The 22,861-nt window shown below is 41.7% G+C and overlaps 1 protein-coding gene across 1 annotated transcript in view; it reads left to right on the top strand.

Moving 5' to 3' along the window:
* Positions 1-22,861, top strand: part of PAH (phenylalanine hydroxylase) — a 56,142-nt gene that overhangs the window by 11,245 nt on the left and 22,036 nt on the right. The window contains exons 3-5 of the mRNA XM_020804418.3: positions 8,691-8,874; positions 18,089-18,177; positions 21,282-21,349. Coding sequence (XP_020660077.2) covers positions 8,691-8,874; positions 18,089-18,177; positions 21,282-21,349 — 341 coding nt within the window. The remainder of the gene's footprint in view (positions 1-8,690; positions 8,875-18,088; positions 18,178-21,281; positions 21,350-22,861) is intronic.

Genomic DNA, 22,861 nt, shown 5'->3' with positions numbered 1-22,861 from the left:
TCATGGACTTCAGTCCACTTCACAATGTGCATCGAGTGCAGTCTCAGTCTAACATGCCTGTGTTCCTAGAAATGTCATGGGCAGTCACTGGTGATGGTGAGAAGATTTTTATTGATTGGCAATGTGATGTGGTATAAGAGTCTTACAAGTATCAGGGAGGACAAATTAAGTGGGTTATGGATCAAAGCAAGTCTGAACACTCACTAGAAACATACACCAAATGGTTTGAAGAAAAGACTCATTGGAAAAGACATAATGCTAGGAAACGCTGAGAGTAGAAGGAAAAGAAGATCTGTTATGAGATGGATTGACTCAGTAAAGAAAGCCACAGCCCTTTACTGAGCAGGGCAGTTAATGATAGGACTTTTGGAAATCATTATATTGTAGGGCTGCCATAAGTCAGAGCCAACTGATTGGTATATTGCACGCAATGTACATTGCTCTAGACCATGTAGGGTTACAACTCTCATGAGGCCTAGCCACCGGAGCCAATGATGTGGGATGATGGGAATTACAGTAAAAAATGTCTAATGCAGGGGCTACACATCTCCCATCCTTGTTCTACTAGATACTGCAGATACTATAACTAGATGTGTAACAGTAGCTCTTTGTAGCTGCAGCTATGCATTGTATGCTATTATGACCTCTTTGGGAAGAGAAGTGATTTTCCATTGTAAGATGTATTTCACTGTGACTCCAACAAAACTTTCCAAAATAGCATTGATGGTGTGTGTATGTTTAAACGCCATGAACATAACAATAGAGTTAATGATGTCCCATTCCCAGCCTGTCTTGCTGGAGACAAGATTCTTCTTTTGAAACCCCACATTTTATTGTCTGTGGGTTTGTTTGTTTCCTTTGAGAATGTCATGTCTGTTCTAAAAGGAAATTCATTTGAGAAGAACATTTTTGAATCAATAATAAAATAGTGTAATAAAGTGTGCACCATTATTTTTTTTTATTTTGAGGGGAGAAATGAATTAACTAGAAACTACAAGGGAAATAAGAGGTGGAAAAATACAAGTAGGGAAAATGTACCTAATCATCTTCTCTTTATTAACCCAGGGAAAAGTTAACAATTAGCCAGAAGAATGATAATTTTCAAGTCCCTTTCCAGAAGTGTAATTTGTTTATATGTGTGCAGAGGTGAGGAAATTACTTTTTTGGACCAGAACCCCTAGAATATCCCAGCCAGTGGGGCCACTTTCTCTGTATAAACAACTCCAGAAAGTTTATTTTTAAAAAATATTTTTAGCCCACCTTTCTTCTTAAAAAGGACCCAAGGCAGCTTACATCAGTAAAAGACAATACGATACTTAAAAGCTAAAAACAGTAAGTATATGTTTTTTTTTAAAAAAAGAGTCAGACAAATTCCAAACTAACACAGTAAACAAAATCAGTACCAAAAACACATTCAAAGCAATGAAGCACAAAAATCTGTTTTAAAAACTTCTCTCAGATGGACAGTCACTACGGGAAAGCCTGCTTGAAGAGGAAAATCTTTGTCTACTTGTGGAAGGACAGCAAACCTGGGACCAGCCTGGCCTCCAATGGGAGGGGGTTCCAGAATCTGGGAGCAGCTTCTCCCTTATGGTTTCTTGCTCAAGAGCTACTGTGAGCCTCAGTGACCCTCACCTGGTCTGTGGGTGGCGCCCCCTCCACTCCCATATTCACGGAGTCAACACATTTTTACAGCAACAGCAGGGTTTATTAACACTTGGGGTGGGGGATCAACACTCAGTAAACCAGCTAACAGTCCATCTGTGGGGCTAGTTGACTTTACTGCCACACATCAGTCTTGTGTATCTGTGGCTCCCCTGCTGGATGCTGAGAACCCTCCAGCTATTACTATTCTTATTGGATGTGCTTTCTGGCCTCCAGTTCTGTGGCTGGGTTGGTGTTAGCTCTCCCTCACTCGTTCCCTGAGAGGTTTGAGGACTTCATCTTCAATACAGTGGTGCCTCGCTAGACAGTTACCTCGCTAGACATTGAGTTTTTGTGATCGCTATAGCAATTTGCAAAACAGTGATTCCTTTGGAAGAATTTTGCTGGACAATGTTTGGTCCCTGCTTCGCAAACCAATTTTTGCTAGAAAACGATTTTGACAGCTCCCTCCACACTCGCAAAATGGGTATTTTCAGGACCTAAGCTTCACAAGGCAGCTACTTAAACAGCTGATCGGCAGTTCGCAAAGCGGCTTTCCTATGGCCGATCTTCGCTAGACAACGACGATTCTTCCCCATTGGAATGCGTTAAACAGGTTTCAGTGCATTCCAATGGGGAAATGCTTTTCGCTAGGCGATGATTTCGCTAAACAGCGATTTCAGTGGAATGGATTATCATCGTTTAGCGAGGCACCACTTTTATGAATGAGGATGAAAATACTGATGTTTGGCTCCATCTCTTTTAGGGAACCTCAGTTCAACCAGCTTCTAGATCCAGGGATCTTCTTTCACAACATGATGTCACACTCTAGGGGGGCTCTGGCTGGTTTCACTTGACCTCTTCAGCCTAAAAAGCCTCCCTTGATTCTTATATCTATAGGTCTCAGCTTCCTTCACCATCACCAGGTCTCACCTCCAGCTCCCTCTGTCTCCAGCTTCCCTTCCACCTCTTCCAGTGCCTCTTTTATATTGTTCACCCCCCAACTCTGTTCTTCCCAGGAAGGACCTCTGCTTGGCTTGCACTGTCCTGAATGACATGTGCAAACACTAGGTCTCCTCAGTTGTCTGCTGTGGCCACACGTCAGAGGGCTGAGTTCCCCCCCCCCTGCATGTTAAAATGAAGCAAGTAATTTTTTCCAAGCTCTGGTGACATTCCCTTTAAAGCTGGAGAGATGGTGGAGTTACAGGTTCCTCTGTCCATGGAGATTCCTCAGATCATTTGAAACCCTGAAAATGTCAAAGGCATCAAAATGGGGTGGTGGGGAGGCAGTAAAAATTAGCAGCTTTAAAAATAATCACAACATTAGCATTTAAAAAAAAAACAGTTTAATGAAATAGCCATTTACAAACCAAAAAGCTATTCCAGGAATGGTGATGGTTTGCATACCGACTTCCAAGAGGCCATCAAAAAGGAACAAGCAGAAGTCCCAAACTGTCAGTGCAATTAATATAATGGGCATATGAGGGTGGTCATTTGTGGCCGTAGTGCTCCTTGTGACTCTTAGACCAACTTCCAAATCTGCCTGCAAGCGATCAGCTTGGATCCCTAGCAAGGAGTATCTACTAAGTATCCCCTCCTTTGGAGCCCATCTGGCAAGAGGGAGAAGGAAGGGGGTGGGAAAGAAAGGAGCGATCCCACTCACTTGGAACCCATCACTGTTTCATCCAAAGCCAGTAGGTAGTCTCTCTCCTGCTCCCAATGCATAGCCCCAGACTCTTATGGGAGTCTGTAGTAGAGCAGATAACTTCGGACTTTGCCTTCATTCCACCCCACAAAATCATTAAGCAACCTTCAAAGCCATCGCTATCTAGTTCAGTGGTTCTGATGCTATTAGCCCCAGCAATGTTTGCTTTCCTTAGGAAAACCATTCTAGTTGAACTTGGACAAGTCACACATGTGGGGTTGTTTGGCCTCAGCCAAAGGGTTAACCCTGGATGGCTTTCCAGAGGGGGCCTGGTGTTTGTAGATTGATGCAACTGGCACAGGATATCACGTCCTGCTCAGGCCAGCTAAAAATTAACTTTATATTATTTCAATGGGAGAAATGCAAAAAGGCATACCTTCTAAAAAGAAAAAACCTCCTATTCCTCAGGTAGGGTGTGTGTGTGTGTGTGTGTGTGTGTCCTTGTGTGTGAATCTATGTAGTACATAGCCCAAATAGGAGATAGTAGCAATCTCAGATAGCAGATGATGAAGGGAAAAAGCTGGTCTTCTATGAGTTGTAATTTTAGCATTACACACTAGATGGAGGATGAGTGCTGAATGTTGATATTCAAACAGTTATCTAGACCCTCACCACTGTAAATATCTTTAATCAAAGTACTCAGTAGTAGGAGACAGGTAAAATGCATTTTTTCTCAACAATCCAAAGAAGCTGGTGATTTAATACAGACAGCTGGCTGAGTTGGGTAAAGGTAAAGGTAAAGGTTCCCCTTGACAATTTTTGTCCAGTCGTGTTCGACTCTAGGGGGCGGCGCTCATGCCCGTTTCCAAGCCATAGAGCCAGCGTTTGTCCGAAGACTATCTTCCGTGGTCACATGGCCAGTGCGACTTAGACACGGAACGCTGTTACCTTCCCACTGAAGTGGTCCCTATTTATCTAGTTGCATTTGCATGCTTTCGAACCGCTAGGTTGGCTGGAGCTGGGACAAGTGACGGGCACTCATTCCATCACGTGGATTCGATCTTATGACTGCTTGGTCTTCTGACCCTGCAGCATAGGCTTCTGCGGTTTAGCCCACAGCGCCACCACATCCCTTCAGGCTGAGTTGGGTACTTGGCTGGAAAGACAGAGGTCAGTGGTTCGATTCCAACTGTGTCTCCTTGGAGAAGAGTCAGCCTGTGTGGCCTTGGGCAAGCTGCACAGTCCCAGGGCACCTTCAGAAGAAGGGAATAGGAAACCACTTCTGTGTACTCTAAACTCTAGAAGGGGTTGCCATATGTCATAACTGACTTGATGGCATGGATTTATCATTATTTATTGAATTCCAGCTGAGAGCGGATTAAGAAAGGGAACACAGCCTCAAAATGTCTTGGTTGTGGGTGGGCGTTTCCTTGTCTGTTTGCTTTTAGTGGCTCGGTTCTCTATATATTTTCTCAAATCAATTTCCACTATGTTCAGTGAGCATAACAACATACATATTGAAAGGGGAAATAGAAAATTCAAAATGATGACATAGGTTTGCACAAAATATATGCATGCTAATTTATATGAGTGGGACACATTTGGAATTATTATAATATAAATCAGGGGTGGGCAACTTTGGTGGGTCTGGGGGGGCCTTATAGATTGCCAAAAGTACCAAAAATATATTTTTAAAGGGGAAAAGGACAGCAAAACAAAGCAAAGTAGATGATGAAATCAGAAGTGTTGAGAAGTCCTGTTCCAGTTTTGAAATCTGCCATTTTTGAGAGTGTCAAATGTAAGGACAGTTGTCTTTTAAAAAGTAACTTTTCCCATTTCTGGTGATGTCAGGTGGAGCCAAGCGCAGTCATTTTGCTTCTGCAATATATGTAACAGATTTTATGGATTACAAAGGATTAAATATCAAGACTCAAATCATCTTCTCTCTCCAACCCACATGACATTATGGCTTTTTGAATAAAAAAAATCATCTCTCTCTCTGTTTGTTTGTTTGTTTGTTTGTTTGTTTGTTTGTTTGTTTGTTTGTTTGTTTGTTTGTTTGTTTGTTTGTTTGTTTGTTTGTTTGAGAATTACTTTGGGGGTTTAGAAGTTCAAACTTAAAAATCCCACAGATCTCACATAACATACAATATAGCAATTTCGAAAATCATATAAAAAGGAAGAGAAAAAGAACATAAAAATTAAATACAGTATTGATATTAACAGCATCCGGAGACTCAGTTGTTGAAGACAACTTTGAATAAATCTGTTTTCAGTTATTTCCTCAAATTAAGGTGGGAAGAAGTTTGTTGTATCTCTGTTGTTAACCTATTCCAGAAGGCCACCACTGAGAATCCCCTATTCCTTGTATTCTCCTTTTTTTGGTCTCCCTCCCTTTTAGCAAGGAGGAGCAGATGGAATGGGCAGCTGATTTCTGGGAGGGGCAAGTATTGAGGTCCTAAACCGTTAAGGACTTTATAGGTCAACCAGCACCTTGAATGGAGCATGGAAACCTGACAGCAAACTGATATTCCGTTAATCCTTCCATTTCCACAGCAGCAGGAGCCTCAGTCCCCTTTCCCATATCATCAATTCCCCTTTGCAGTGGGCACCAAGAAGGCCACTGGGTGTTTCACTCTGCTCATGTGGGCACAACTGGTAGAAGTCACCACTGCTGTACACTGACACTGCCATCAAAGCCTGACAGCAATAGTCGGATGGCAGAGACGAGATCTGGGTTGTGCAAATTTTCACCTGTGCTACTTAACCAGAGATGATGGTCTAAAATGTAACTTTCAAAGGCTCTGTGAATTGGTTGAGATAAATCTTTTAATGTAAGATTATTCAAGAAGGGACGTGGTGGCGCTGTGGGCTAAACCGCAGAAGCCTGTGCTGCAGGGTCAGAAGACCAAGCAGTCGTAAGATCGAATCTACACGATGGAGCGAGCTCCCGTCGCTTGTCCCAGCTGCCGCCAACCTAGCGGTTCGAAAGCATGCAAATGCGAGTAGATTAATAGGGACCACTTCGGTGGGAAGGTAACAGTGTTCCGTGTCTAAGTCGCACTGGCCACGTGACAACGGAAACTGTCTTCAGACAAACGCTGGTTCTATGGTTTGGAAACGGGGATGAGCACCGCCCCCTAGAGTCGAACACGACTGGACAAAAATTGTCAAGGGGAACCTTAACCTTAACCTAAGATTATTCAAAATGAGGACACCGGAGCAGGGTAGGGTTGCTTTTAGGAAGGGCAATTGCAACTTCCAGCGGCCATGCTGGCTAGGGGATACTGGGAACTGTAGTCCCCAAAAGGAACAATTCCAAGGTCAGATTAACTTAGTGACCTCCTGAAACCCTTGAAGATAAATCTCCAATAGAAACTGAAACTTTTCGTCCCAGTAACGTTATTATGAAAGATCCTCGTGCAGTATCCCCAGACTGTGACTCCCTGAGTCTGGTCTCGATCATAATAAATCAGGCCTGGAGCAACTGTAGCTTTTCTTAACTCTGGAGTCCTCCAGTGATTTGTGAGCATCTAATTAAATTGCACACAGAAAGCCTTGTCTGTTTGTGATACAGGCCTTTGCAGAGCTAAAACAACTTGACCTCGGGCCTCAACTGAGTGGAAGGCATTCTTGGCATGTAGGCTGCCTCCATTAGGAGAACATCTCTCCAGAGCCACAGGATTTGAATGCAGTTCTGACCTTTTCAACTTTGTTGTGTTGGTATGTGACCACATAATATAAGTTCATCTGCGGTGTCTATGGCTAAGAGTATAGGATAAAAAACATCCAGTGATGGTCACTACTGATTTGCAAGGTTTGACTTTGAATCTACTATCATGTGAGCATATAGTGTATTCCTAATTATGTCTATGGGCTTGTTCATGCATATATTCAAAATTTCATGTGTATATTTATAAAGCCACTTTTTCTGTACAGACGGGAAAAACTGTCTGGTTTTCTTCCACATTTACAACTCCTTGTTCTTTTCAACAAGTTCATGAAGACATTTGAAAAACTCAGAAAGTTCTTACCAAAAAATGAACTGAACAGAATTCTTTCCCATCTACACTGACCACATTCAATAGGAACAAGCATTCCCAGTGATGAGAAAATCATGTTTATCTACCTGTGATGTGTTTGTTGAAGCTGAGGCACCCAGCAGAAAAAAAAGAGGTGGCAACTTAGTTCAATATTCACAAGCTTTAACATACAGGAATTAAAACACAGACCTGTTCAAGCTAAACACCCAAAGCCTCTGTATCTGTCAATTTAGCTTTCTCTCACTCCAACTTTTTTAAAAAAATCCCTAGATGCCTGTTGGGCATGAAGTCAATAATACTTTCTTCCCATTGTTGTTCCCCAGCAGTGGTGATGTGGAGTCCAGGAGCTAAAGCATTGCCACATTTTTTATTAGCAGGAATCATAATGTCACCTGCTATTCCTCTCAAATTTCTCTTTACCTTCGGAACCATCTTTTGCAGCAGTGAGCAAACATCCCAGGAATGCAAAGGAAAGAAAAGTAAGGAAAGAAAATTTTCCCAGCAAAAATATACAGTCACTAGCCACCCCCCATGTTGATGCTAAGCACTTGGAATCCAGTTCTAATACTAAGAACTTTGAGGAGTGGCTTTGTCTGGAATGGGCAGATAAAACCCCTTAGCTGCTCCTGGAGAGAGAGAAAAAATTAGCTAGAACTTCTTTGTTGATATGGGTCAAGACAATTACCCGGATTGTGGAAGAGCCACTAAACCCCAGCAGCTGGCATCCAGAGGTTATCTCTAAGTCTGCAGGTAAATCTATAGCCATCAAGCTTGTCATTTCTTTGATGTGCTTTACCAGAATGGAGGGAAACATGGAAGGAGCTGCTAAATGGAATGAAAGGCTGCTGTAGTATCTCCTTTGTCTTGGAGAGAGGCCAGTTCTTGCCTTCACAGAATGACACTTCTGATGCTACAAGCGGTTACTGATTTTTATCCATTTCTTTTACATGGCTCTCAAAGACTTACATGCAATGTTTTTTTTAAAAAGCAAGATTATTGACTCTAGTATAGCGTGTCTGCACTATATTCACAAAGCAGTTTGATGTCATTCTTGGCTTCACTTTACATAATCCCAAGTTTCTAGGTTGGTCAAATACTTAGAATCCTCTGCTGCAATTCAAGGGAGATTTCTAAAGCAGTCTAGCAGAGAATTTCCATCATTAAAAAAAAAACCCCACAGAATTCCACAGAATGGAGAGATGACCATTTAATTTGTATCAAGCTGCTACAAAGGTGCAGCATGCATACAAAGGGACATTGTCTGCTAGATTTGTTCATATGCCTTGTGATATGCATTAACCAGAAGCAAATACATTTGTGAAGTAACTTTTGAGGCTAGCACATGTCTGCTTTTCTAGGAAAAGGAGGTAAACCTAACCCACATTGAGTCCAGACCTTCCCGACTGAACAAAGATGAGTATGAATTTTTCATCAACTTGGAAAACAAGAGCATTCCTGCACTTGAAGAAATAATCAGATCTCTGAGAGAAGGCATCGGAGCCAACGTTCATGAGCTCTCACGTGAAAAGCGGAAGGATGCCGGTAAGAAAACATTGTTCAGGATAATAATGTCTTTCCCTCTCCAACAGTATAGAGATCTTGTATTGCAGTTACTACTTAGGTGAAAACTACTGGTGCTGTCTCAGGATGCTTCAAAGATTTCACTGAGCTAGCATGTTTGAGGAAATCAAATTTATTTATACCTTTCAGACTAAAACTTCAATCAGAAGGCATGTATCCATTGGCTTTTACATAATGTGCAAAATGACTGTCGTCTCCAGAATGTATTAAAGTGCATGTTACATATTCAGTTAGATGAAAATGATAATCAATCTGATATGGCCAGTTCTGGAAGTTGACCAAACCAATGTGGATATTGCCAAAGCAGAGTGAGTCTGAATCTAAACACTCTTCAAGATGTGTTAGGAATTAAGATTCGGAAGGACATAGAGACTAGACACAGGTTATTTGTATCCCTGGAATATGAATAGAGGCACAACAGGGGCCATGGAGGCCCATTCTGCCCCCCACCTCTGAACCAGCCAGTTCACTCACCATTTGCAGTGTGGTGTTCAGCTCTGCTGCTGTTGTTGTCACCCCAATCATAGAAGGAGCCAGGCTGGCTCTTCCCCACCTCCCCATGCAGCCAACCACTGTGGTGTGGAGACAGGCCAGGGAGTCTCCCAGCTCAGGTGATGAGTGGTTGGCTGTGTGGGGAGGCGGTGAAGAGCTGGCCAGGTTCCTTCCACAATTGGCACAATAAGAACAACAGAGTTGGGTGCTGCTCTGTGAATAGTATGTGGACTGGCCAGTTCTGGGGGGAGGGAATGGGCCTCTGTGGTGTCGCTATTCATATTCATATCTCCAGGGACACAAATACAAATAGTCGATGTCTAATAGAGAGTAGTTCAATAAAGAAAGTTACACCCTTGAATTTGCAAGACCTGAGGGCCACCACAAGTTGGCACTGACTTGGTGACACAGAACAATAACAGAGGCACACACATTGTAAGAATGTTTTCAAGTTTTTAAGTATAATGGCCTTTGTTCTATTTGACAGTTTCATAACAATTACCCCTCCCTGTCTCTACAAAGCTGATCGGTTGTTTATTTGTTTAAACTGCTCTTACACAGACTCTCTGTGCTTATTCTTCCCAAATGTAGCAGGCTTGATTACTCCATAGGGGATAACTATCACTGGAAATTTCATCCACTTTTTCCAAGAAAGATTTTCAGCAGTTCCCTTTAATTAAATGGGGGGTGGGGTGGGTCAAAATGTAACAGCATGCAGCTTTAAATGTGCTGTAGCTATTTTACCTCTGGCTTAGAGATGATTGGAATAATTTCCTCCCCTGGACTCTGTTAGTGGCAAGTATGTCCGCCCATATCACCTTACCCAATGAACGGAATATAAACAATATTCATGCAGGGGAGTGATATCAGGAGACAGGTATCTAGTTGTCTTGTGTGCTCCCAAGAGGCATCTGGTGGGGCCACTGTGGGATACAGGAAGCTGGACTAGATGGGCCCTTGGCCTGATCCAGCAGGGCTCTTCTGATCTTCTTATGTAAATATAGTGTTTGAACCAGCTCAGGCCAACAGTCTAGGTAGCCCAACCGATGTTTATAACAGTAGCGATTCAGAGACTTTCAAATGCATGCTTTCAGAGCACTGGTGAAGTATTAAGCCCAAGGTGTGTAGCCGGTACATTTTAGACTACAATTCCCAGGATCGTGCAGCAAGAATATAATAATAAAACTTACGATCTCTTAAGTCAGTTCTGACTTATGGTCACCCCTGCCAGGGTTTCCTAGCCATAAAATACTTCCAAAAGGTTTACATAGTCCACTCCTTCCAATGGTACAGTGGGAAAAAGAATTCTTAACCCACTGAGCTATCCAGCCAGCATGGCCAATGGCTATGCTAGCTAGGGGACTCTGGTAATTGTAGTCCAAAAAAGTAACTTTCCCAAGCTCTGATAAAGCCATCTAGATTTATTCAGAACTCTTCATTTACAAATTCTCCCCCCCCCCCCCCCGATTAAATTAGCAGGTATCACAGAGAAGAGGCAGTTTCTAGGCACAGCTGATCACTTACTAATGCAGTTATACATTTGTACAAAATCTGAATGCACGGTATATTCTATTTCCTGCCAGTGCATCCAAGTCTTATGAATACTGTTGTGGCTTTCTGGACTACAGATGTATTCCTAATAGGATTTTGGTTAAGGTTGGCTTTCAGTGCTTTCGGTTTGCTGCCTCTTCTTCCTTCCTGGGAGCAACATGAAAGGCCAAGAATATCTTCCTGAAATGAATCCCCATAATCTCCTTACCCTCTCTTTTGTGTCCCATCCATGACATCACAAGGGGAAAAGAGAAATATTTGAAGGAGTCAGACTCATCCATTCAGGAAGGGGGCCTGACAGACAATGGGTTATGGATGGCAGGGAGTCACATTCACTTAAAATCAAAGGTCTAATTACTTTTTGCTTTTGGAATGGTGCCTCAGTTCCTCTCTCTCTGAATTATAAAGAAATGTATGCCTTAGAAAGAAACCTTCAAAAGGTAACAGAAAAGTTCTATTGAACATCTTATGTAGGTTTATTTGGGAGTAGTCCTACTGAAAGGAGTGGGTGTAATTTTCAAATAAACACAGTTAAGACTGGGATATTGGAGGGTGATTCACATAGATGTTTGGTACCGGAGGTGGGGAAAGCTACTTACCCGGACTATAGTTCCCACTAGCCATGCTGCCTTAAGTATATTCAAAGTTGCAGTCCAAGAAACTAAAATCTTTCCCATGTCTTGTACAGAGTGTTGTGAAGCTCCGATGAACAGAGCCAGACTTTATTATTCAGAAACATTGCATTGGTGGGTGCAGTTCAGGACTGATGTCATTTTAAAGCCTCCAGTATCTGTGCATCATTTTTAAAAAGTGGGTTCTAGTCCAAAGCTACAGATCATTTGCCCTTCCCTACAATCCTAGATTTCCTGCTAATTTTGGTAGGGAAAACTAGTCTGATTAACAACCTGTGGAGCACTGAGTGCCCAGAAGGCAGTGGTTCCTGCACTTTTAATTCCGCAGAAGAGATTTCAAATCTTCTTATGGCTACCCACAGTACAGAAGCTTGCCCTCTTTTCCATTTGACTTAGAAGATGTAATCAGGTTAGTCTGCGTGAGCATATCAGGCAAAACCAGAAGAAAAATAACAAAATAAAAAAGACAAAAATGTGGATGCTGAAAGACTCGCTGCTATAACTTAATGTGAACTTTTGTGGACAAATCCACAGCCTCAGACATAAGAGTGGGACTACATGCCATACTACAGATGATTTTAACTGTGGCTTTAAACAAGTCACTTCAAGCTATGGCTTAAGAAACTGGCTTGTAATATTAAACTGTGGTTAATCACCACTCTCCCATTACCCCAACTAGGCATACCAATTTAACTATCCAATTTAACTACACTGACTTTCATGACCAAATCAAGCATCTGAAACTATCTCTGGCATCAATAATATAAAGCTTCATACTTAGTGTTGTAGCATCTGTCCTGATGAAGAGACAGTAACTTCGAAGACCTTCATAATTTTGTTGTGTCGTTTTAAGTTGGCTCAATCAAAGTAACCTCTAGTATGGATTTTGGAACTTGTTTTTGCCAGCGTGGCTCTCCCTGCTTTTATTTATACTTGGGGGGAAAAGTAACTTCTCTATTCCTGAGTCAATCTGCACATTAGGAGTCTTGTTTTTTTAAGGGTTCAAATGGTGTATCATCAAAACACTGCCATCCCTCTGCAAAATCTTTTAAAAATCTGCAACAAATTTAATTTTAGATCCCTTGGAGCCTTGAATTAAAAATATTAAATATGCTCTTTCGGCAGGGGGAAAATTTTCAATTTATTGTTGTATGGGGAGAGGAGCTGGAGGCTGAGGGTCTGTAGAAGCCTTGTTTGCTAACACCCTGGGGCAGAACAGAGCAGTTGGCTGAAACCTGTATTGAGAAATGACAATAAATTTTGAAGTCCTGTGTTTGACCCCCCACTTCTGCCCAGAATGGGCAGAGTTCTTCTGCAGAACTTCTGGAGCCCTTTCGATTGGTTACCCCTCATATAAATAGCTGATTAGTATCCTATTAAGCAGCTGACCCCAAGTTAAATTAGTTGCCACCTCTTGGGTCTCCCCAGTAGGATCATAAAATACTGCTGTTCTGCTGGCAGGCAAATCAATATTTATTACTGATCAGCTCGGCCTCGCGTGCCCTGGAGAGCTTGGTGGAGGGTCAATCTTGCGACATCTTGGGTCTGGTCATTCATTAACGGAAGCCAGAAGAGACAGCTTGTCTGGCACTCTGGGGCATGTGCAGAAGGGCCACGTTTTTCAACTTATCTGGGAAAGGGATAATAAGATGCTACCTCCATTTTTAAAGGATTGTTTGGAGGGCTGCTGAAGCTTGTCCTTAGCAGAGATGAGACAATTTGCTTTCTTGAACTTCATCTCCCAGAAACCATGCTGATTCTGGGAATAAATAAGTAACTTTTCCAGGCTCTGGATATTGATGGTATTGCTATAGGAACTGGGAATAAGTTAGGCAGTCCACTACAGATTTATTGGAGCAAGCCTATTAATTTGTTGAGCCCAGCCTTTCCCAACCTGGGTGCGTTCCAGGTGTGTTGGATTACCACTCTGGTCATCTCCAGGCAATGTGGCTGCTGGCTAATATACCTCAACACAAGCAATGAAGATGATTGCAAGTCCTCCCCTTTATCTGGATCCTCCAGTTCTGTACTGTTTTTTATTATAGAGGTTCTGTTATGTCATCTGCAATCCTCTCTTCATTTGTATTAAGTATTATTGAACTCAGTGGGCTTACTTATGAGTATGCATGTATTATTTTATTGCAGTAGTTCCCAATCTTAGGTCCCCAGATGTTCTTAGACTACAGTTCCCAGAAATCCTGGCCAGCACAGCTTGTGGTAAAGGCTGCTAGGAGTTTTAGTCCAAGAACATCTGGGGACACAAGGTTGGGAACCACTGCTTTATTGGCTACAGCCATAGGCCATTACAAAATAACTAACATGCTAAGAAGAAAATGTTCACTTTATATAATCTCAATCTCAATCGTCTAGGCTCATTAGCGCAAACCATAGTCAACAACAGAAATTAAGTAGCTTCATAGCCTTTAATAATATTTTAAGGAACTCACCAAAGTCTTCTTCACTACAAAAAAAAAAAAGATTCTAGACCATTATGTACAGGAATGTTTATGCAGATGTCCCTTAGAGAGAAAATGCCCTGAAAACAAATATCATCATATTCTATACAAGAAAATGGGATACAATATAAAAACAACATAAGGAAATCCAAAAATCAACTTAAAATAATAAGATATGGGAAAACCTACTTTGGGGAACTATAGTTGCACATGTCCGTTTAGAAGAGAACAGCAAATGGAGAATTTTCCTCCATGATCTGCACAATGGTGCCCAACTTTGGGTCCCCAGATGTTCTTGAACTAAAACTCCCAGAAGCCTTCACTTTTATCTGTGTTGGCCAGGATTTCTGGGAGTTGTGGCCCAAGAATATCTGTGGACCCAAGGTTGAGAACTAGTGTATTCTATCATGTGTATTGTACAGGCCTCCCAGACAGAGCTTCTTGATGCATTCTTTACTCAATCCTTCTCTGGCTTGTGATGATTGTGATGGCTCTGGGTTTTGCAGGGTGGGGTTATGTTTCTGTGCTGTGCTGTTGTTTGTTTTTTGGTGATTTTTTTTCAGTCCCAAAGTGGGACTTGCTCTGGTGTTTATTTTTGGTTTGTTTTTGTTTTTTAAGCCCCTGCACCTTCAAGGCTTGCTCTGTTCATTTTTGGTTGTTTTTTTCAAAGCCCCAGCACCTTTCTGTGCTTTATTTTTTATTTTGTTTTTTGGTATTTTTTTTTAAATGCTGGAACGTATTAATTGTGTTCCCATGCATTCTTATAGGAAATGGTGCTTCGACTTACGATCATTTCGAGTTACGTCCATCTTCTGGAAGGGATTATGGTCGTAAATTGAGGCACTACTGTACATCAATTTGCAGACATTTTTAAAAGGAAATGCTACCCTGTAAAATCTGGAAGAGTGTACAGACTAAAATATATTTGCATTCCAGTTTGTAGAGTAACTTGAATGCTAATCTTTGGTTGCTCCTGTGATGAGATGGGTTTTTGAGTTAAAATCTTTTAAGGCATATGGGTTTTGTAATTAAGAAATGAGCCAGAGAGGTTCCATCTTGTTTCTTTGTATAAAGTATCTTTGCTATGCTGACAAGTTGTTTTCTAGGCGAGCAGAGAGTAATTAAAATCTGATAGCTCCATGTTAAAATAAAAATGAATCCATCCGTATCACACATAAGAGGATACTGGGGATTACTTTGTCTGAACATAATTTTTGTAATTCTCATAATTTTTATTATTATTTTTATTAGTAGTAGTAAAAATATTTAACCTAACTTTTTTGTCCGAAAAAAAGGACCCAAGGTGGCATTAAAAGACAATATTTAAAAACCATTATAACAGTATGTATACACATATTAAAAAAAGAATTTAAAAATACCACTCTGAAAATGGTAAATAAAATCAACACCAAAAAATGGATTCAAAACAACAAGGCAAAACACTCCATTTAAAAACTCCTCTCAGACAGCCAATCACTAAGGGAAAGGCTATCTGAAGAGGAAGGTCTTCATCTGCTTGTGGAAGGACAGCAAAGATGAGGCCAGCCTGGCCTCCTGTGGGAGGGAGCTCCAGAGTCTGTGTGTGTGTGTGTGTGTGTGTGTGTGTGTGTGTGTGTGTGTGTGTGTGTGTGTGTGTGTGTGTGTTTCTGTGTGTGTGTCTGTGTGTGCGTCTGTGTGTGTGTGTGTTGTGTGATCCCTGTGGCCAGCAATGTGCACAGCTGGTGTGCAAGTTTTAACACTTTTGACATAATGTGATTATATACTGTACAATAATGTGGATCTAAAATTAATAGTAAAATTCTTGATAGAGCTTGGTTTCTCTCTTTGTCTGTTTTGGGGTGCAGATTCCAGGCTCGCCCAGCCAGCAACGCCCAGAGCTCATGTTGGCCAGCTGATGATTCTGCCAGCCAACCTGAATAGTCCTCTAGCTCTCATCCTATGGAGATCTTACCAGAAGCCCCATTGAACTCAGCAGACTCTGTTGAGTTTGTTTCCAAGATAAACTGCTGAAGAATCAGAAAAAAGGTGGGGTGGGGGGCACAAATTACTGCATCAGTTTTTCACAATCACCTTTCCCCACAAATAACAGTTTTAATGACAACTGTGCACGCCTTATAGGTCTTTAAAACACAGCTGCTACTTCAAAGAATGTATAAAGGCCCTAAAATAAAGAAGTACTGTATTCAGGTGCCCAAAAATAAATGGCCAAGACTGTGATGCATTTTGCTGCTGCTGCCATCTAATGGTGAAGTTTAGAATATATCCTAGATTTCTGGGGGCAAACACAATGATGCTTTCATCTTTTTAATGGATAGAGGTCTTTTCCATTAACCTTAAAATAAAACTCTTAATGTTAATAAGATAGCACATGAAACTACCTATGCCTTTGTTAATATATGGATTCCCATCCCCCACCCCGAATACTTCCCAAAATACCACACAAATGCTATGTGTCATATGGCTAGCTTCCTTAAATCTTCCCCAACCCGGTGACTTCCAGATCTTTTTGGTTAAATGCCAGTTAAGGATGATGGGGGTTGTCGTCCAACACATCTCAAATGCATCAAATTGGAGAAAAGCTGACTTTGCATCCCAAACAGCATTATTTGTCAGGTCTTTAGCTCTTAAATGGGTTTTCCATCTCTTTTTAAATAATGCTTTGCCTCTCTTCTGTGTTACATAACGTAATTTTATTGTACATGGCTTTGAAAGGGCAAGAAAGTGATTTACAAATACTTGTAGAATTAGTGGTGATAGTTATTAGCAGTAGTGTAGTGGCAGCGTTAGTAGTATTAGCATTAGTGTTATTTCCTGGAACTGTAAACCCCATGTAGCTTGGCGAGAGTCGATTTTCAGTAAATATGCATAAGATTGCATTGTTAAATCTACAGGACTGGTGCAAAAGTAGATCTGAGGTAGGAAGTGAAATTCCACTCCTGTCTTGCTGCTGCGTCCATCACGCATTGTTCCTCCACTCATGCTGCTAGTTATGTGCAACAGTGCAGCCAGAAAATTACCAGATCACCGAGCCTCAAAGGGAGAGGGACCGGCAGGAGGCAGTAGCAATGCCTCTGTCCCAGTCCCGGTATGTCACTGAAAGAGAAGGAAGAGGCAGGTGCAGGCAAGTTCTTAAGTCACTCTTCCCATAGTGCCTTTGGCTCTGATGGGGCTCTAGGAGGCAAATATGCACGGAACAGCTTCCAGTAACTTGGCTTGTTTGTCACACTGTGTCTACCTTCCTTTTCTGCCCTCTTTGGTGGTGCATGGGAAAGAGTGAGGTCCTCCTTCTCCAGGGCATGGCAGGTCTGTACAGTGGTTCTGGACAGCAGTTCACAACAGCAGCAGTCTCGAAAGGACAAGGAGCATTCCTGAAGGAGCAATTTGGGGTGGGGGGCTTTTTTTTCCTGCCGACTGAGCCAAAGGTGAAGCATCTCTTCCACTGTGGTGGTGGCATTTCCCACATCATGTTGATGGTGCTTCATTTCCCACCAGAGGGGTGGGAGAGAGAGGGAGGGGCTTAGTAGAGGTAATGATGGGCCAAAGTTTTTTTAAAAAGTTCTCTGACTTGGTATACCAAAAATAAACAAGTTTTAATAACAAGTAGGTCCCCTCTCCCCCTCACAATCATCCCCATGGGCAAGGAGGCAGCTGCATCAGCATGAACAACGTTTCACGTGTTGTTTGGTTTCGTTTCTTTGGATTTTTGCCTGATACACTTGCACAGACTAACATGGCTACGTCCTCCAATAAGTTTCACTTATGGCTCTTTATAGAGTCCAAAGAGCATGATGTAAATGGCAACCTTCCTGGCACCAAAGAAATGGAAAGCAAGATGAAGAAAGTTGTGCCAGCCATGAAGAAAGCTGTTTAGGTCTTTCACAACACTCTTGGTCCATTCTTCTCATCCTTGTTTCTTCAAGGAACTGGTGAACAAATAGTTCGAAATTAGAACCTCATTCCTTTTGTATAAAGTAACAAAAAGAGAAAGAGCAATAAAGAAAAACTAAACTCAGGAGACCTTATATTCCTTTTCCTGTTGTCTAGTACCGTGGTTCCCAAGAAGTATTCAAGAACTGGACAGATTTGCCAATCAGATTCTGAGCTATGGAGCAGAACTGGACGCTGACCATCCGGTAAGAATAAACAAATAAATAATGGTATGGCCTCTCTATTCAAAAATGAAGGGGGAAAAAAAGAGGAAGTTTCACTTTCCAGCTGAAAAAAGATATTTGTGGTTGAACTGCCTGGATAGGTCAATGGGTTTTAGATATCTGCAGAGCCTGAGGTTGAGAATTTGATTCTCCACTGCATCTCCCAGAAGGTCCCAGAGGACCTCAAGAGGAGATGACTTCATTTAGCCCTATGACAGACCAACCCTGTGTTCTGATGTGGCTCAACAGTGAAACCTAAAGTCTCTTGGATTTTGGAACCCCACTATGAAGTCTAAATGCTGTACTTTTTTTAAAAAAAACAACCAGATGTTTAGCTCTCTCTTTTTTTTTTTTACAGCACTGCTTTAAATACGAAATAGCCAGCTTATTTGAGATGTAGTTTCAGAAAGAGGTGTATCTAATTGCACATAATTGTCCCACTGGCCATCCAGATCACTACGACTGGAAAAGAGCAATTGCCTCATTGGGCAAAAGAACAGCTGGATTTCAACAGAAGGACCATTTCAGATTCCTATAAATAAACTGACCTTGCTGTCGATTTTGCTTTTTCCTCCAACCCTATTGCCAATTTTCTTCCAATTCATTCTCTCCATGCAAGTGTCTCTGCGTATACTTTGTAACCCAATATTTTTCTCAAGGTAAAACAGAATAATGTTAAATTACGTTTACTGGTGTTTGTGTGTGATCCTGCCTTTATTTTGCAACTTTAAACTTCATTTTTTAAATTATTATTCCTGGGATTTTTAGAAGGAAGTTTCTTACTAAAACCTTCTGGACATGAAAGACTGAATAGCTGCTAAGCTACCCTTCACATTCTTATGATAATTTGCATGCTATTATTAAGTTCTGAGGTCCCAGGCTTTGAATTAAAAAGTACAAATGGCTTTCTTTTTACTTATGTATCCTTCCCACCCCAAGAGCAGGCTGGGTGAAGGACTCTTAGCAATATGATCCAGCACCTTCCTCATATAACCAGGCAGTCTAGAGTGTTGAGCAAAGGTGGCTATTGAGTCCCAATTCTTTCAGAAATTCAGAGGTCCACCAGAAGCTCATCTTTCCTCCATAGATCCATTATATGGATGCCTCTGGCTGACAAGTGAAATTTTTATATAGCACACCATCCATCAAAATGCACAGGACAGGAAAGCATGCTTTATTGTGATAGCAGGAACATGCAACCTATATGCCACATGCTGTTAATTTAAGCCAAGCTGTGTGCTTGTAAATAAATTATATAGGATGCATCAGAAAAGTTGCAGGAATAATAATAACATTTCCTGCTATTATACTAATTGGGAGAGAGTAAATAGGCTTTTGCTAGCTCATGTGTTTAACGGTGGGTCCCATACAGTATTTGGCAAGGTGCTAGAAGACAGGACGGTGAATAGAGACCCAATTGCTCTGAAGAGTGGGCAAATCAAAGAGGCCCCTCAGAGCTTCTGTCAGGATAAAAGAGCTGAGTTGCTCAAAGCAGGACAAAACCATCAGCAAAACTGAGCCAAAGCTCAATGTGTTGAAATGAAATATGTACTCCAGATTCAGCTGCTAGTATTAATTCGATGGTGGTCCTTTTTCTGTGGACTATTTTTTATTTTTTGGGAGGGAATCAAAAAGCAGTTAGGTACAACCTATAATAAAATTTGGAAGATGAGGAAAGAAAGCTAAATGTGCTGTTCTGTACAAGACAGAAGAATTTTCTACTCATGTGCCATAGAGCCACATCATGTTTTTAACTGCATATTGATACCTAACCCATTGGGTCTCTTAATTTAGTTTCAGTCTGTTTAGGTATTAAATTCATACTGGACAAAGAAGTTTTGTTTTGTTTTGTTTTGTATAGACATCTTGTGCCAGAGCTAGGATGCCACAGAGCCATTGCCTGTTCCCCTCTTAAATGGGTTCACACCCTCCTAGTCTATAGAGTAGGACTCTCATATTCACAGGGGAATAATTCCAAGTCCCCCTCACAGATGCTTAAAAACAGTGATTATAACTACCCTGTTTCCCCGAAAATAAGACCTGACCTGAAAAATGATGCTTTTTTCAGGATGCTCGTAATATAAGGCCTACCCCAAAAATATGCCCCAGTTAAGTGAAACCCTACCCTCCACCATTGTGCAGCAACCAGAAGAAGAACATATGACTGTATTTGAATAAGTGTAGATTGTTGTACATGAAAAAAAAAATCCCCTGAAAATAAGCCCTAATGCGTTCTTTGGAGCAAAAATTAATATAAGACCCTGTCTTATATTCAGGGAAACAGGGTAACACTATACATAGTGTGATCTCTGTCTGCCTCTAGTGGCCAGGTCTGGAAATGATGTTGTGGAAATACAGTATACAGTGGTGGCCCGCATAGCGAGGTTAATCCGTTCTGGATTAACCTTCGCTATGGGGAAACATCGCTAAATGGAACGGGGAAACCCCGCTATGCGGATTCATCGTTAAACGGTGCGCTTGTTATGCAAGGCACCACTGTATTTGTCCTGCAAGTGCTATACATAGCATGGTTTCTGGCTCCCTCTAGTGACCATTTCTGGTAACTTCATCTTTAGAAATATATATTCCTAGAATTTTTTAAAAAAATATTTTTTTATATTTTCAGACTATGGGTAAGTGAATCAGTGGATACTGATCCTGTGGATAAGGGGGTTCTGAGGCACTTCTATATAAACACTTCTAAATGTTTCCCACTGTGTGCCCAAATAAGTAAATTGTAATCTGTGGAAGTTTACACTGAAATAAATCTTTTGGTTTTTAAGGTGCCATGACTCTTTCCATATGCATTTTTGTTTTACTTGCTTGTCCTATGGGGCTAAATCTTTGAAAATTTGTATCTCTGGTTACTGGTACATGTGAAGAGGCAATCACTCTTTCAGCCTGAGTTCGTTTCCAAGTTTACTGTGAGACTAAGTGGGCGAAGCAGAACTGTTAAGCTCATTCAAAGAAAGGTGGGGAATACTGCAACTTCTAATAAATATATTTTCTTCAGCTTGAAATACTGTGTATTTCCCAAAAGGGCATAAAGTGTACACAATGCAATACTTTTTGTGCTATTTCTACAGGGTTTCAAAGATCCTGTTTACCGGGCCAGAAGAAAGGAGTTTGCGGACATAGCCTACAACTACAGGCAGTAAGTGTACAGAAGAAACAAAATTTACCCTAAAGAAGAACATTTACGATGTAGAAGGGACATTCCCCTTTCTTTGTGTAATAGAGATTTGAGGGAGAAGGGGGTCTCAGCAGTTTTACAGATGTTAGATCCTTTTGCCTCTTTCTCTTTTCACTGGATCTTCCTCTGTGCTGACTGGATGACTCACCGGTTTGGGTATGGAGTTTGATTCTCCTCTATGCCTCCTGTGAGTAGAGTCAGCCTGTGTGGCTTTGGGCAAGCCACACAGTCCCAGGGTGCTGCAGAAGAAGGGAACCGAAAACTACCTAGAAACCCCTGGAAAAGCTTGCTATCAGTAGGAACCAACTTGATGGCACACAATTATCTTCCTCTCAGCCATGTTCAGTCCCTGTGCACATCTATCATAGGATGTGGGAATGGGTGAAGGGGGAAAAATACTTTTATTTGCTGTTGAAAATACATTTGAATGCTACAAAATGATGGGTGCTTGTAGAAAACACTTTGAATGGCGCCACCATTCACAACAGAACCTTGAAAAGCCAGCTTGAGAACACAGGACTTGAGTAGAGATGGGTGTGAACCACAAAAATGGTGGTTTGTTATTTGTGGGTAGCCAAGAACCATGAATATTTTTTTTAAAAAAATGAACCACAAAATGGTAGATTTTTTTTTTAAAGTTCATGCCTGGGAGGAGGGGAAACTAAGCTGGCACTCCTTTCCCACTGCCTCATTGCCTCACTACCTGGTCCTGCCACCCCCTCCTCTTCCTCCATCACTGCAAATGGGCAATCTGGCAACACACCATCCTGTTTCAGGGCTGTGTGGTGCTGGACCACCCATATGTAGCCCCCACCGTCTGCCCGTTGCCCCTGGCCCCTCCCTCCCTGGTCCTGTCACATCCTCCTCTTCCTCATTATACTGCTCATGTTCCACCACTGCCATCTTGAGAGCCAGCAGCTGAGTTTTCCTTCCAGAAGCCAGGCCTGCTGTCTCTGCACATGTGTCCCAAAAGGGAAGCCAGACCTGCTGTCTCTCAAGATGGCGGGGGAGGTGGAGCACGAAGAATAGAAGGAAACAGGATCAGCTAGGAGGCAAAAGGCAGTAGGAAAGGAGAGGCAGGCGGTAGTGGTGGCAGGGAGCGAACCAGGAAGTTCATTAAAATGGATTTAAAAAGTTGTGATGCAGGTCGGTTCAGGTTTCAATGAATCTGAACCAACCCAAACCAAGAAACCAGCAACTTTTAACAAACCTCCTGGCTCGTTTTTTAGTTCATGCTCATCTCTAGACTTGAGCAGTGTTTTACTTTGTTCTTCTTCATGGCCTCTGAGAATCACACCCTGGGTGATCCGCGCCTGTGCGGAGCCTCATCGGAAAGTTCTAGAACTTCTGCGGTAGCAAAAAACACATTAGAATAAGGCCCCTCCCCCTTCCTATAAGTACCTTGATGCCATGCAACTCATAGCAAAAATTCCAACATGATCCTCCAAAACAAACATCTTATACACCCAATTT

The sequence above is a fragment of the Pogona vitticeps genome, chromosome 5 (assembly GCF_051106095.1).
Source record: "Pogona vitticeps strain Pit_001003342236 chromosome 5, PviZW2.1, whole genome shotgun sequence".
NCBI lineage: Eukaryota > Metazoa > Chordata > Lepidosauria > Squamata > Agamidae > Pogona > Pogona vitticeps.
The sequence above is the reverse complement of the archived record's forward strand: the minus strand, read 5'-3'. Positions and strand labels throughout refer to the sequence as shown.